Below are 15,158 nucleotides of genomic sequence, written 5' to 3'. Positions count from 1 at the left end.
CCCCCACTGAAAGGAATCCCCCCTCCATAACGTATTTAAAACTGGGAGGATGGACATCCACCAGAAACTACCCAAGTTCTATTCCAGGGTTCAGCTGCTGAGATTACAGGGCTGGAGACAGTTAATATTGAATGGTGGGGCAAGGAGGGGGCTGTGGGGTGAGCCCTGGGGACCCTGAATTTCTATTCTCTGACAGGTCCGAAACTACTCACGGGACTTCGGCCGCCTCTGAAGAAAGGAGGCGGGAAGAGCGGGGGTGGAGGTGGTGTCAGCAGGCAGCATGCTCTGTGGTTGCCACGCTTCTTCTGATCCAGGCCAGGAAGGGCTGTGCAGAGAAAACTGCTGCTGTGGGTCGGTGCCCACAGGGCCCAAAGGAGACCAGCCCTGCCACCCCATACTTCCAAATCTGATTTAACCTTTGAGATGTGAGAGACCTACCATTTGATACTTGACATAGCCTCCCTACCCCATCCCCAACCTTGCCTTCGCTGAATTAGGATGGTTAGGTGGCCCAAATGGTTTGAATTCAACTGCCAACCTAAAGGTTGGCAGTTGGAACCCAGCCGGTGGTACCACGGAAGAAAAATGTGGCAACCTGCTTGCTAGAGATCTGCTTCCATTAAGATTATAGCCAAGAAATTCCTCTGAAGCAGTTCTACTCTGTAACTTACTCTGTAAATTCTACTCTGGGTCGCCATGAATCGGAATCCACCAGACATAAACTAACAACAACACAGCAACAATCACTGAGCAGATGGTACTGACACAGAGACCACTGCAGGGCCCATTTCTGTTCGAGATACTGGCTTGTCCTTTGTAGGTGTGATGAGGAATGCAAAGTTCAAACAGACCCATAACGTGCCCCAAAGGTTGGGCAGAAGGAAGCATGCATTAATAACTTTGATACTGTACCCAGAAGGAAATCTTTCTGAGACAAAAGCAGTCAGGGCTGCAGGGGGCATTGATCACAAGTGACCCACAGCCATGATTTAAAACACATGTATTGACTCCAGACTCCGCATACGCATTCAAGTGTCACCCACACTCAGCCGAGAGTTACTATTTAAAGTCTCAATGCATAGGTGGCCCAATTCTAAGTATGAGGAGATGAAGGAAGGGAACTGGGTCCTTACAGCTTCATCTTTACATGGAGCCTCCCCATGTCCAATGATAGTATATGTTCAATGTTGCAGTATGCCTTTAAAAAGTACGCAGATCATACATACACAGCCCAATAAACTGCTAAAACGTGAATATATCTGAGAAATCTCCTCTCCAATCTCTACACTCCACGATCCAGACTTCTAACACCATGAACTTGATTTTGAACTTTATATTAGTGGAATCACACAATATGAGCTCTTTTGTGTTTGGCTGCTTTCATTCAGCATCGTGCTTGTGGGAGTCATCCAGGTGGATGATTGTAGCTGTAGTACATTCATTATTCTTGCTGAATAGTGTTTCATTTTGTGAATATAGCACAATCTGTTATCCACTCTGCTGCTCACGGACATTTGGGTTGATATCAATGGACACCCACCAGCATGATTAAAATGAAAAAGATGGAAAATGACAAATACTGGCAAGGATGTGGAACAAACGGAACTATCATGCATTGACTGGTGGGAATATACATTGATGCAACTGCTTCGGAAAATTGTTTGGATTTTTTTTTCCCCCCACTAAAGCCGAATATAGGCATAGCCCAGTCATTTCACTCCTAGGCATTTACCAACAGGAAGGTGGGTGTATGGTCACCAAAACATATGTACTAGAATGTTCATAGCAGCAATAGCCACAGTCACCAAAAGCTGTGTTTTTTCAATTCCCATTTTGGCCTTATATGGGCACCCTGACCTCCACCCTTTCACTGAACCTCTGACCTCACAGAACATGTGTAGGTTGCCCACCATGTGCATCCAAGCCCTGAAACCAGTTTTCATTCTTATCACCAGGGGCCAGTGCCCACCTATAATTTTCCACCCTGTCTTCCAGGACATGCCTTCAGACATTCGGCAAGTGGTGGGTCTCCCCAGAAACTGCCAGGTTGTGCGGGCTGCTTGAGTCGACTACAAACCAAAAAACCAAACCCACTGCCGTCGTTCCACTATAACGACCCCATAGGCTTTCCGAAGCTATAAATCTCTATTGAAGCAGACTGCCACATCTTTCTCCTTCGAGCCACTGGTGGTTTCGAACTGCTGCCCTTTTGGTTATCAGTTGAGCACTTTAACCACAGCTCCACAGCTGCAGTGTTCTCTCCGGTGTACACTCACCCTCGCTGCCTAATGGAGAAGCGTCCATTGACCTGTGCCCATAGTCAGCCCTTTCAGACTCATTTCATAAGAAATGTTTTCTAAAGACAGCTTTATTATCCTAAAATGAAATTCATAAATGATCCAACTTACCTACACACAACTTTAAAAACTAATATAGTGCTCTAACTGTAATATAAAATAAAACCAAAGAAAAGCGATTTATGGTGTAATAACGCATATTGTGGTGACAATCAGGCACAACCACGTCAGAAAACACAACAGCATAGTTAGATGCTTGCACCTATGTGTGCAACCACAGTAAACGCAATAGCCAGGAATACAGGTTATGGTATCAACAACTCAGATACTACAAGCGACGTCGCCACAAGTGATGTGACTTCCTGAAATAATAAATAACATTTGGTAAAACTCCCAACCAAACAAAGCACAACTATTACTCAATAGCTGCAGTCTCAGAAAACTCGGTTTATATTGCTGCTGTTAGGTGCCGTCGAGTCGGTTCCAGCTCGTGGCGACCCTACGTACACGTCGAGTCGGTTCCAGCTCGTGGCGACCCTACGTACACGTCGAGTCGGTTCCAGCTCGTGGCGACCCTACGTACACGTCGAGTCGGTTCCAGCTCGTGGCGACCCTATGTACACAGAACGAAGCGTCGCCCAGTCCCGCGCCATCCTCACGACCACTGCTATCTATGAGCCTGTTGTTGCAGCCACTGCCTCAGTCCATCAGGTTGAGGGTTCTCCTCTGACCGTCTACTTTATGAAGGATGATGTCCTTCTCCAGGGACTGGTCCCTCCTGATAACACGTCCAAAGTACGTGAGATGAAGTGTCACCATCCTCGCTTTTAAGGAGCATTCTGGCTGCACTTCTCCCAAGATAGAGTTGTTCGTTCTTTTGGCAGTCCGTGGTATATTCAATATTCTTCGCCAACACCGCAATTCAAAGGCGTCAACTCTTCTTCAGTCTTCCTTATTCATTGTCCAGCTTTCACATGCATATGATGTGACTGAAAATACCATGGCCTGGGTCAGGCGCACCTTAGTCTTCAAGGCGATATCTTTGCTTTTTAAGACTTTAAGGAGGTCTTTTGCAGCAGATTTGCCAAATGCAATAAATCGTTTGATTTCTTGACTACTGCTTCCATGGGTGGAAACCCTGGTGGTGTAGTGGTTAAGTGCTATGGCTGCTACACAAGAGGTCGGCAGTTCGAATCTGCCAGGCGCTCCTTGGAAACTCTATGAGGCAGTTCTACTCTGTCCTGTAGGTCGCTATGAGTCAGAATTGACTTGACGGCAGTGGGTTTGGTTTTTGGTTTTGGCTTCCATGGGTGTTGATTATGGATCCAAGTAAAATGAAATCCTTGGCAACTTTGATCTTTTCTTCATTTATCGTGATGTTGCTTATGGGTCCAGTTGTGAAGATTTCCGTTTCCTTTATGTTAAGATGTAATCCATCCTGAAGGCTGTGGTCTTTGATCTTCATTAGTAAGTGCTTCAAGTCCTCTTCACTTTCAGCAAGCAAGGTTGTGTCATCTGCATATTGCAGGTTGTTAATAAGTCTTCCTCCAGTCCTGATGCTGTGTTCTTCCTCATATAGTCCAGCTTCTTGGGTTATTTTCTCAGCATACAGATTGAATAAGTATGGCAGAAAGGATACAACCCTGATGCACACCTTTCCTGATTTTAAACCACACAGTATCACCTTGTTCTGTTCAAACAGTTGCCTCTTGGTCTATGTACTGGCTCTGCATGAGCACAATCAAATGTTCTGGAATTCCCATTCTTTGCAATGTTATTCATAATTTGTTATGATCCACACAGTCAAATGCCTTTGCAAGGTCAGTAAAACACAGGTGAACATCTTTTGTTATTCTTTGCTTTCAGCCAAGATCTATCTGACATCAGCTATGATTTCCCTTGTTCCATGTCCTCTTCCAAATCCCATCAGCATTTCTGGCATTTCCCTGTCCATGTACTGCTGCAACCATTTTTTAATTATCTTCAGCATAAGTTTACTTGCATGTGATATTAATGATATTGTTCGATAATTTCCACACTCTGTTGGATCACCTTTCTTTGGAATAAGCACATACATGGATCTCTTTCAGCTGATGGCCAGATAGCTATTTTCCAAACTTCTTGGTATAAACAAGTGAGTGTTTCCAGCATCGCATGCATTTGTTGAAACATCTCAATTGGTATTCTATCAATTCCTGGAGCCTTGTTTTTCGCCAATGCCTTCAGTGCAGCTTGGACTTCTTCCTTCAGTACCATTGGTTCTTGATGATATGCTACTTCCTGAGATGGTTGAATGTTGACCAATTCTTCTTGGTACAGTGACTCTGTGTATTCCTTCCATCTTCTTTTGATGCTTCCTGAGTCGTTCAATTTTTTGCCCATAGAATCCTTTAATATTGTAACTTTTTATTTTAAAACAACGCAAAAAATAACTGTAAAACAGAAGTAGGTTCTAAGATGAGCTCATTACATACAGGTATGAACATTCCATAAGACATTTCAAAATCATGTAGGACATGGAACAATTGTTGATGTGACTCTGTCCCACTCTTTGGAGGATATCTCTCACCCCTAGTCCCACCTCAACAAAGACAGCAGTGCTACCCTGGTCATTGTGACAACCAAAAACACCTTGAAAATTTCTAAAAACAACCCCACTGAATACTGTTGGCCTATCCTATACATGGTGAAGGCTTGGCTACAAACAGTTCCAAGAAAGCTGGCACCCTGGCACCAAAGCAGGAACCCCAGATCATATAAGTGTGCTAACAAGGGACTGAAGGAATTCAGAGGAGCGAGAGCAAGAGGTGACCACCAGCTGGGATGAACAGAGGGCTTTCTGGAGAAGGTGGCATTCATGCTGGTCCTGGAAGATCAGGGAAGGTTCAGACAGGAAGTCTCCCAGACCAAGGGAATATCTGGGGAAGTCATGGGTATATGGGATACACCTTGAAGGACTGGGTACGGGTGGGGTGGTGATGCAAGGGCGGAAGTTTTCCTGGTGAGAGGGAGAGATGGCAGGGAGAGAGGTAGCGTTCTGTTCGGGGATACTGTGATTGCAAGAGGCAGAAGTCCCTTCATACTGGCTCAGGGGAAAGTCAATAAATAGACTTGACACTCTCTTTGTGTGTGTGTCTCTCCCTCTCCCTCCCACTCTCCTTCCTCTTTATGCTTCTCTTATGCACACACCATTCTTCACTCCTCAAGCCATGACAGCTGCCCCAGTCTTTTCTCAACTCTACAGTTTATCTCAAGCATCCATTTTGTCTAGAACACCCCTTAGTGGCTCTTACTTCAAATACCCATGATGGGGAAACGATTGCCCTGCACATCTTTTCCAGCCAGGCTGCAGGTCCCTGGGACCCCATGTAGAACCTGCCCCGGCCCCAGGCCAGGCCCACACAGCAGAGCCATGGAAGGAGAGTTCCCTGGAAGTGAACAGGGTAGCCAGGCACCCCAAAGTACATCAAATACTGCGCGGAAGCCAGAAGGCACAAGGTGTTAGTCTAACCGGAGAGAAGGCATATGAAAGAGCAGTGGGGGAGGGGATGAGGCTGGGAAGAGCTTGGGGCTCAACTGTGCTGAGTGTGGATGCCCACCAAGGGGCTTGGGCTTTGTTCGAGAAGCAATAGGGAGCTACAGAAGGTTCTGAGGAAAGGAGGGACAGAGTCCAGGTGGGGCTGAGCAGAGACTGTGCCGGAAATATGGGGCAAGGGAGACTTGAGGGAATGAGGAGCCCGCTGCAGGCCAGCGAGGCATCTGTATGCCAGCCCTGACTCACAAGGAGGCATGGAGGACAGAAAGGAAGGGACCAGTGCAAAGTACGGAGAATGAAACTTGGGGCTGACCTGTTGTAGCAGTGATTTTCAAGTTGCAGAGGACTCGGATGATAGTGATCAGAGTATGAGATAGAAAAGTCAGAGGAGCTTGTGGGGAAAGCTGCGAAATTCGTTATTAGACATTTATTCATTTGAGCACATGGTTTGTGCCAGGCACTTGGCCAAGCTTTGCGTGAGCAGGAAGATGCCTAAACAGTGGGCTCTGACTTACAGATGGTGAGACCTGCTGAGCTCAAGTGGCCACCAAGCCCCTTCTCTCATGCCCTGCTCCCTCCCCTCCCCCAGTCAGCCCTGGCCCTGGATAATTTTACTCATTCATCAGAACCAGTTCAGGTGCTGCTTCCACCAGGAAGCTTTCCTTGACTTCCCCAGCCAGGGTTAAGTGACCCTGCTATGTTTATCTCTGGGCTTACCCCTATGTTAACTCTTAACCATGGGGTGAAACTGCTTCCTTATATCTCCTTAACTAAACTGTGCTCTCTGGGAGTGTGGGGGTAGTTTTTATCCCCAGGGTCTAGCACAGCACCTGGTAGACAATGGTAACTCCACTAATGTTTGCTGAATTAATAATATTAACATAAAACACACTACACACCAAACATAAAACCAAACCCAGTGCCGTCGAGTCGATTCTGACTCATAGCGACCCTATAGGACAGAGTAGAACTGCCCCATAGAGCTTCCAAGGAGCACCTGGCGGATTTGAACTGCCGACCGTTTGGTTAGCAGCCACAGGACTTAGCCACTACCCCACCAGGGTTTCCTACTACACACCAGGTAGCAGTTAAGCACTTCACATACATAAATTCACCTAATCTTCACAACAAGATTCCATTTTACAGATCAGTTAACTGAGGCAAAGAAAGGTTAAGCAACTTGTCCAAGGTCACAATACTAGTAGTATCAGAGCCAAGATCTGAACTCAGGCAGTCTAGTTCCAGAGTCCTTCTTATCCTCTACACTCTGATGGCATGTAGGCAGATATGAAGAGTTAAAGCTAAGGAGAAAGGCAAGAGACTCCCATAGCAATTGCTTGAGGCACACAGCATCGATGCCTTCTGAGCAAAGATCACCTGCAGTTGAACACAGTTAGCTTTATTGACTCATTGCAATAGTGGAGAACATACACCAAGGAGAACTGTGAGGCATCTCAGTAAGAGGGTGTTAGAAAGGGTTTATCATAGCATTGGGGTTTTTGATAGATAATTTTGGGGAGACTAGTCTGGCCTCATTCTGTGCTGGATGCTGTCAGAAAGCAGGGGCTACTCTTCTACTGGGAGTCTTAATAATTCTAATCTAGAAGGTGAGGAGAACGGAGAGAAGCCAAAGCTGTGATTGGTAGAGAAGCAGTGGTCACTCATATTAACAGGGGTTGTGGGGTCATTTTTGTGGTTGGGATAAGGTTCATGTTTTTGTCTGTGTTCAGAGATGGTTACGCAGTGGTCTTGTTCTTGTCTTCATCCAGCTCAGTCAGAGTGGCCTTGTCTGATGTTGTTCTGAGAAACCATTTAAGTTCAACAGGAGAACACTGCAGACCAACTGCGGGTACCAGGGCAGCCCAGGGGTCACGGGCTGCTTTTCTCTTTCTCGGCAGTAAAACAAAATAGCTATATGGTTACAGAAGGAGTCCCTGGGTGGCACAAACAGTTAAGCGCTCGGTTTCCAACTGAAAGGTTAGTGATTCAAATCCACCCAGAGGCACCTCAAAAGAAAAGCCGATGATCTACTCCCAAAAGGGCTCTACTCTGCACACATGGGGTTGCCACGAGTTGGAATTGGCTCGACAGGAACTGGTACTGATACAGTTATAGAACTTGACGTTAGTGTCAATGATGTTAAAGTTTCTCCAAGTGCCTTCCCCAGAATGTTAAGTAAGACAAGAGTGAGCAGCGTAGGGCTGGCAGACACCACAGAGCCCTTTCAAGGCCCCCCAACTGCAGTCTTCCCTTTGTCTCTCTCTTGCCTCAGCAGACTGCTGATGGCTAAGGCTGCCCTTTCCCCCAAAGCTTCCACAGCTTGGAGCACCTGGGAGGCTGGTGGGTCCACATGGCTAATTCACAGTCATTGCCGTTTATTTTTCCAGACCATATATGGCCTCCAATGCCTCCCTGTACCCGACACCCTATGAAAGACCACCCCCCGCCCCCCCATCATTTAAAGCAATCACTTCTCTTATTTCTTCCAGGAAACAGTGGACATAAATTATCAATCGCTTTTTCTGTTGAGGTATCCGCATTTACGTCCCCGCCCACCAAGTCTTCCTTACCCTTTCCCCCTTGACCTACTTTATTTCAGCAGGTGAAGGCCATCTATTTCTTCCCCCTGCCCCAGCTCCCTGGAGCTGTTTGTTTTTAGCACAGTCTAGTTTATTTACAGCTCATTCCAGCTCAGAATATTTCCATCAGGTGGACGTGGTTGGGAACAGCTTCCCACCCGGTCAGCTAAGCCAGGAGTTCACATGTCTGTTTTGGTGTCATCCGAGTGGCCTGTGGGTCTCTCTCAGGACCATGCTGCCTCCATGGAATTGTGTCTGAGCTCAGGGTCCTGCCTGAAAAAGCCCCAAAGACTGTGTTGTAATGGAAACAACCATGTATGTACATGGAGCCTGCAGAGACCTGGGCGTGCCATGTGGCTCAGGCCCCGGCAGCTGCCTGGGAAATGCCAACTATCACGGAACTTCAGGATCACTTGCCCTGACTTAAAGACACCAAAGTCAGTGTGTGTGGCCACTGCATTGCCAAATGGCAGCTAGAAATGATGCTGAGTCTTAAGTAGTCCGTTAGCAAATGTTTGGGAGTTTTTGCTATTGTGAATGGTGGTTTTGTCATTTGGACTCAATACCCACTCTTCAAAAGCTGCCTTTCTGTAATATTTTACTTCAAGAAGCTGAGACACATCCTTAGAAAGTGTTTCACTCCCACTCACTGTTGGAAATATAGGGACTTGGATCCAAGAGGGTGAGTCCAGGTACGGCTGGCCACGTGACCCAGCACAACACACTTCCTCAGTCCAAGACTCAGCTTCCTTGTGTTTCTAAATAAGGGGTTTGGCCCAAACCATCTCCAAAGTCCTTTTGTACAAATGTGACCCCAGGGTCACCACCATGCCTGCATGCATCTCCCACTCACGAGACCAGCCCATCAGTAGTTCACTAGAGGCGATGTTTTCCATCTCTCCCTGCTGTGTCTGCATCGAGCAGCCCCCTCACCCAAGCAAAGGTGCTATAGGAGTCACCAAAGGAAAGAAGTGACATAGTCTTCCTGCTCAACAGCTTGGGGAAATGACAAGCGCAGCTGTAAGCTAACTATGTTGCTTTTGCTCATCCCGTTGGTGGGCTGTTCAGAACGTTGATTCCTCCTCCTGGTGCTTTTTTGGGCCTTTCCCTGAACTTCCTCTGGAGCTGCCACTAGAAGGAGATGCAGAAGAGGGAGGAAGGTGAACGGCACACTCTTGGTGGCGTCACTAAGTGCTCTGCCAGGGAGTCGGTCGTCTCAGCCACAGTGAAGTTCTGAGATTAACTGGCCGCAATTTGTCCCAAGTTTTCCCTGATTCAGATATCCCGGAAAAGGCTGTACCATGTGACTCTCCTTCAACACTCACACACACACCACACACACCTCGAGAAAAATTCTGATTCTAAGAGTCGAAGGTAATTTGAACTTGTCTGAAAGGCCCTGGTGGAAGTATGCCACCTTGCCACCTGCCTCTGAGTGGACACGAGGGGCAGATGAGGACACAATCTACAAAGAAACAATCTGACCTTTCGGCAGTTTGGTGCTTTGGACGCTGCTGTCTCTGGGACGGTGAGCTGCATGATCCCAGCCTGGAGACTGAGAAGGTCTCAGCACCAGTGCCAAAGGGTGGCCTTAGACCACAGAACACAATTTTACTTCAAAGCCAGTTCAAAGAGCCTTCACCAAGTGAGCAGCAGCTGCCAGCCTGCCACGCCAAAGTCAAGGGCACAGAGGGGCGCACATACGTGCACATACACATGAGGGTATACGCTGAGCTCCCCACCAGCTCTGCCATCAAACCCCCCTTACATTGCAATCCCAACACTGGCTGAGAAGTTAAAAATATAAAGCCTGCGGAAAGCTTCCAGAACAAATCTGTTTTCCAAGAGTCCTTTTTCCAAAACAATGTACACACACGCACACATACACGCACACACAACTCACCCAAGCAGCGTGTTGAGTAACACAGCAGTCCTGAAATGGTGAGGAGATGAGCGACGCCGAGTGATGGGCAGGTCATAGCGGGGCAAGGCCCAGGCAGACTGGCCAGGGAACGCAAGCTGGAGACAGGCTGAGATTCGTCACCCACCCCCTCCCGGAGTGCTCCCGGCGCCTGGTCTGCCTGGCATTTGGAGAGCGATCCGACCAATCCCTGCTTTGATGTTGCTTCTGCCCGGGATACCAGGGGTCCAGAGGCCAGGCCTGATGCCCCAGGAGCAGGAATGGGTGGTCACTCTGCTCTGGCCTCCCAGGAGAGCTACTCTAGAGGAGTCTTGGGGAGCAAAGAGTGCCCCCAGCCCTGGGGTGGAGGTGAGTCTAGGAGCCCAGGGCTACTGATCACTCCTGCCAGCAGAGAAGAAATGCAGTGGAATCTGTCAAACAAGCTGCTTTTCATTTGGCTCAAACACTGCCACGTCAATACTGCTCTGGCAAGCCTCAAAGTCCACCCCCCACCACGGCTGTCCAGGGGGAGGCTGCCCTTCTGCTTCAGGGAAGACCTTGGCTGCCAACGGGTCTGGACTCTTTCCATATCTGTGCCATAGTGCTGCCAACAAAGCTAAACTTGATAGAAATATGTGTCCAAAGGGCACATGGGACAAACCAGAGACTGTGTAACTTTTAGATGAAGTCTATCTATAAAATAATAAAGTGGCATCCACCACATACGTGTGGAAGTCCGTCTTTACGGCTGTACCCAATGAGCTTGTATGTTCACATGCACACACACACAATATAACAGATCAGAGAGGACAAGATTATTAGTAGTTAGCAGTAAGAACCATTGTTTAAAGCAGCCTAGCAAAGACCATGAGGCATTGGCTGATCAGTGGTAAAATTCCCACATTCCACCCCGGAGACATGGGTTTGATTCCCAGCCACTGCACCTCATGTGCAGCCACCACCTGTCTGTCAGTAGAGGTTTGTGTGTGGCTTTGATGCTGAACGGGTTTCAGCGGAGCTTCCAGACTAAGACAGACTAGGAAGAAAGGCCTGGCAATCTACTTCCGAAACTCACCCAGTGAAAACCCTATGGATCACAACAGTCTGACCCGCAATCGCTTATGGAGATGGTGCAGGACCAGACAGCATTTCATGCCATTGCGCATGGGGTCATCATAAATTGGGGGCCAACTTGACTGCAACTAGCAGCAACAACAGTAAAGATTATCAGGGGTAATAGGAGTCACCAAACATTTTATGTAGAGGGCCAAACGGTAAATCTTTTAAGCTTTGTGGGCCATATGGTTTCTGTCTCAACTACTCAACAATGCCTTTGTAGCATGAAAGCAGCCACAGACAACACATAAAGCAATGAGTGTGGCTATGTTCCAATAAAACTTTATTTACAAAAATAGGAGGCTGGCTGGATTTGGCCGACCCCTGAGCTGTAGCTTTCAAAACAAAGACCACTTCTTGTATTCATTCATTCATTTACTATCTCATTCATTCAGAAACACACATTGAGTGCCAAATGTGTGCAAGGTACAATGGCTAGCCATAGTTTCTGCTCCCAGAGTTTGTCCTTCAGTCTTGTGGAAAGGGTAAAAGCCACGGAGTTAGACAAGCTTGGGCTTGAGTCCTGGCTTTGCTACTTACTAGGTGTGTGACCTTGAGGAAGTTATTCACTCTCTGTGAGTCTCAGCTTTCTTATCTGTAAAGTGAGAATGGTGAAACCCATCTTCCTAGCTGATTATGAGGGCTAGTGCTAAGGCATTTGAAGTTCCTGGCACAGGGAACCAAAAACCAAACCCATTGCCATCGAGCTGATTCCAACTCATAGTGACCCTATAGGACAGAGTAGAACTGCCCCATAGGGTTTCCAAGGAATGGCTGGTGGATTCAACCTGCCGAGTTTTTGGTTAGTAGCTGAGCTCTTAACGCTGTGCCACCAGGGCTCCTGGCACAGAGTAGGAGCACCTTTATTGACATGTTCATAGGTAACTACCATACAAGGTGGAAAAAGAAGAGTGGCTAACATGGTGCTGGGGATGTGAAGAGGGGTTCACAAGAATAAGAGATAGATATCAGTTGGGTGAGAGGGGTGGGAGTAAGAAATCAGGGAAGGCTTCCTGGAAGAGGTGGCATTTGAGCTGAACCTTGAAAGCAGAGAAAATTTGCTGGTGCTAAGGTGAGAATAGTGAGGGAGGAAAGGCGTAGACTCTGCTCCTTCTCAGGGTCATTTCACATCATTTTTCTCAAAAACACAGTGTAAGACACATGAGGAAACAGCAACGAGGAGATACAGTGCTCAGCCCGGAGTCACAAACATTTGCAGAAATATCTGCATCACGTTTTCCTAAATTCCCCTGTGCTGGGTCATATGCCTGTAGCACTTCATTTTTCAAACCTCATTCCCTTGGAAATGAAAATTTTGCCACTTTTAGCACCAAATGCATTTGTATTTTTACCATTAGGGATCAGGCTTTTTCGAAAACACATGTAAAACACCCAGCCTTACCTTTGTTTTGTTGGTGTAAGAATTCAGGCAACTGGACTAGATGATCGCTGTGGTTCCATCTACTTCCGAAGGTGTTCGAATCTCTATTGTGAACCTAGTGACTCAGGCTCATGAAGATCATAATGACAGCAAACAACTGCACAGACATTTCCCCGCTTACAGAGCTCTGTCTCTCTCCTATTAGTCCCTGGTTTCTCATAGTAGCCACGTTATGGAGGGGTTTTTAATCCCAGTTTTCCTGAGTGACTTGGAGGCTTGGGGAGGTCACTTTGCACCAAGATCATACAGCTAGTCAACTGGCTGATTTGGCTTCAAACCCAGGATTCCTGGCTCCTTATCTTCCTCACTTCACTGTGCCCCTGGAGGTTTCTTGCCTCTACACTAAATGGGCCAAGAGGCTATGTTTTGGGGGCTCCCGTTCTGATTTCTATAGTTTTTCTGACTACTTCCTGCTATCAAACTTCACTGCCCAGGTGCAGGCAAGCTTGAACCTGCCTTTCTCCTCCCTTCCCTCTGGCTTCTAAACTGCCCCGGGGCTTAAAGGGCCCATCTCTGGCTGATCAGAATGGTGTAGAAATATGAGGAAGGTCGGAGTGCTCAGCTCTGAGGGCGCTTTGAGCTTTTAGTGAGGATGCAAAACAACTTTTTCTTCTTTCTAATGGGTTCTCTTCCCTTCTGGTTTTCTAATACTTTATAATAATTGCCTCTGTCTTCTTGAGCTGCCCTTTGAAATCTTCTGTTCACCTCTTTTACTTCACCATTTATAATGACACATGCAAAGACTTGAAGTTAGAAAACCGAAAGTGAAGAGCACACTCAGCATTTCTCAAGCCGAAAGAACTGAAGAAAAATTCAAGCCTCGAATTGCAATACCGAAGGATTCTACAGGGAAAATATTAAACAACGCAGGAAGCGTCCAAAGAAGATGGAAGGAATACACAGAGTCTCTGTACCAAAAAGAACTGGTCGCCATTCAACCATTTCAGGAGGTAGCATATGATCAGGAACTGATGGTACTGAAGGAAGAAGTCCAAACAGCACTGAAGGCATTGACAAAAAACAAGGCTCCAGGAAGTGATGGAATTGAGATGTTTCAACAAACAGGAGCAGTGCTGGAAGTGCTCACTCGTCTATGCCAAGAAATTTGGAAGACAGCTACCTGGCCAACCGACTGGAAGAGATCCATATTTACGTCTCTTTCAAAAAAAGGTGATCCAACGGAATCGGGAAATTATCAAACAATATCATTAATATCACACACAAGTAAAATTTTGCTGATCATTCAAAAGCAGCTGCAGCAATACATTGACAGAGAACTGCCAGAAGTTCAAGCCAGAATCAGTGGAGAACATGGAACCAGGGATATCATTGCTGATGTCAGATGGATTCTGGCTGAAAGCAGAGAATATCAGAAGGATGTTTACCTGTGTTTTATTGACTATGCAAAGGCATTCGACTGTGTGGATCATAACAAATTATGAGTAATGTTGTGAAGAATGGGAATTCCAGAACACTTAATTGTGCTCATGAGAGACCTGTACATAGATCGAGAGGCAGTTGTTTGAACAGAACACGGGGATGGTTTAAAGTCAGGAAAGGCATGTGTCAGGGTTGTATCTTTTCACCATACTTATTCAATCTGTATGCTGAGCAATTAATCCGAGAAGCTGGACTATATGAAGAAGAACACAGCATAAGGATTAGAAGAAGACTGATTAATAACCTGCAATATGCAGGTGACACAACCTTGCTTGCTGAAAGTGAAGAACACTTGAAGCACTTACTGATGAAGATCAAAGACCACAGGCTTCAATATGGATTACACCTCAACATAAAGAAAACAAAAATCCTCAACTGGACCAATGAGCAACATCATGATAAATGAGGACAATGTTGAAGTAGTCAAGGATTCCATTTTACTTGGATCCATAATCAACACCCATGAAAGCAGCAGTCAAGAAATCAAATGATGTATTGCATTGGGCAAATCAGCTGCAAAAGACCTCTTTAAAGTGTTAAAAAGCAAAGATGTCATCTTGAAGACTAAGGTGCGCCTGACTCCAGCCATAGTGTTTCCAATTGCCTGATGTGCATGCAAAAGCTGGGCAATGAATAAGGAAGAACAAAGAAAAATTGACACCTCTGAGTTATGGTGTTGGAGAAGAATGTTGAGTATACTGTGTACGGCCAGAAGAACAAACCGTCTTGGAAGAAGTACAGCCAGAATGTTCTCAGAAGCAAGGATGGTGAGACTTTATCTCACATACTTTGGACATTTATCAGGAGGAATCAGTGCCTGGAGAAGAATATCATGCTTGGTAAAGCAGAG

General features: G+C 46.5%; 1 protein-coding gene across 1 annotated transcript in view; it reads right to left on the bottom strand.

The window, feature by feature from the left end:
- COLQ (collagen like tail subunit of asymmetric acetylcholinesterase) overlaps positions 1-2,950 on the bottom strand; it is a 34,310-nt gene extending 31,360 nt beyond the window's left edge. Inside the window, exons 1-2 of the mRNA XM_064277313.1 lie at positions 2,881-2,950; positions 213-406 (exon numbers count right to left, since the gene is read on the bottom strand). Of these exons, the coding sequence (XP_064133383.1) occupies positions 213-406; positions 2,881-2,950 (264 nt within the window). The remainder of the gene's footprint in view (positions 1-212; positions 407-2,880) is intronic.
- Positions 2,951-15,158: the final 12,208 nt, after the last annotated feature.

The sequence above is a fragment of the Loxodonta africana genome, chromosome 27, assembly GCF_030014295.1.
Source record: "Loxodonta africana isolate mLoxAfr1 chromosome 27, mLoxAfr1.hap2, whole genome shotgun sequence".
Taxonomy (NCBI): Eukaryota; Metazoa; Chordata; class Mammalia; order Proboscidea; family Elephantidae; genus Loxodonta; species Loxodonta africana.
The sequence above is the reverse complement of the archived record's forward strand: the minus strand, read 5'-3'. Positions and strand labels throughout refer to the sequence as shown.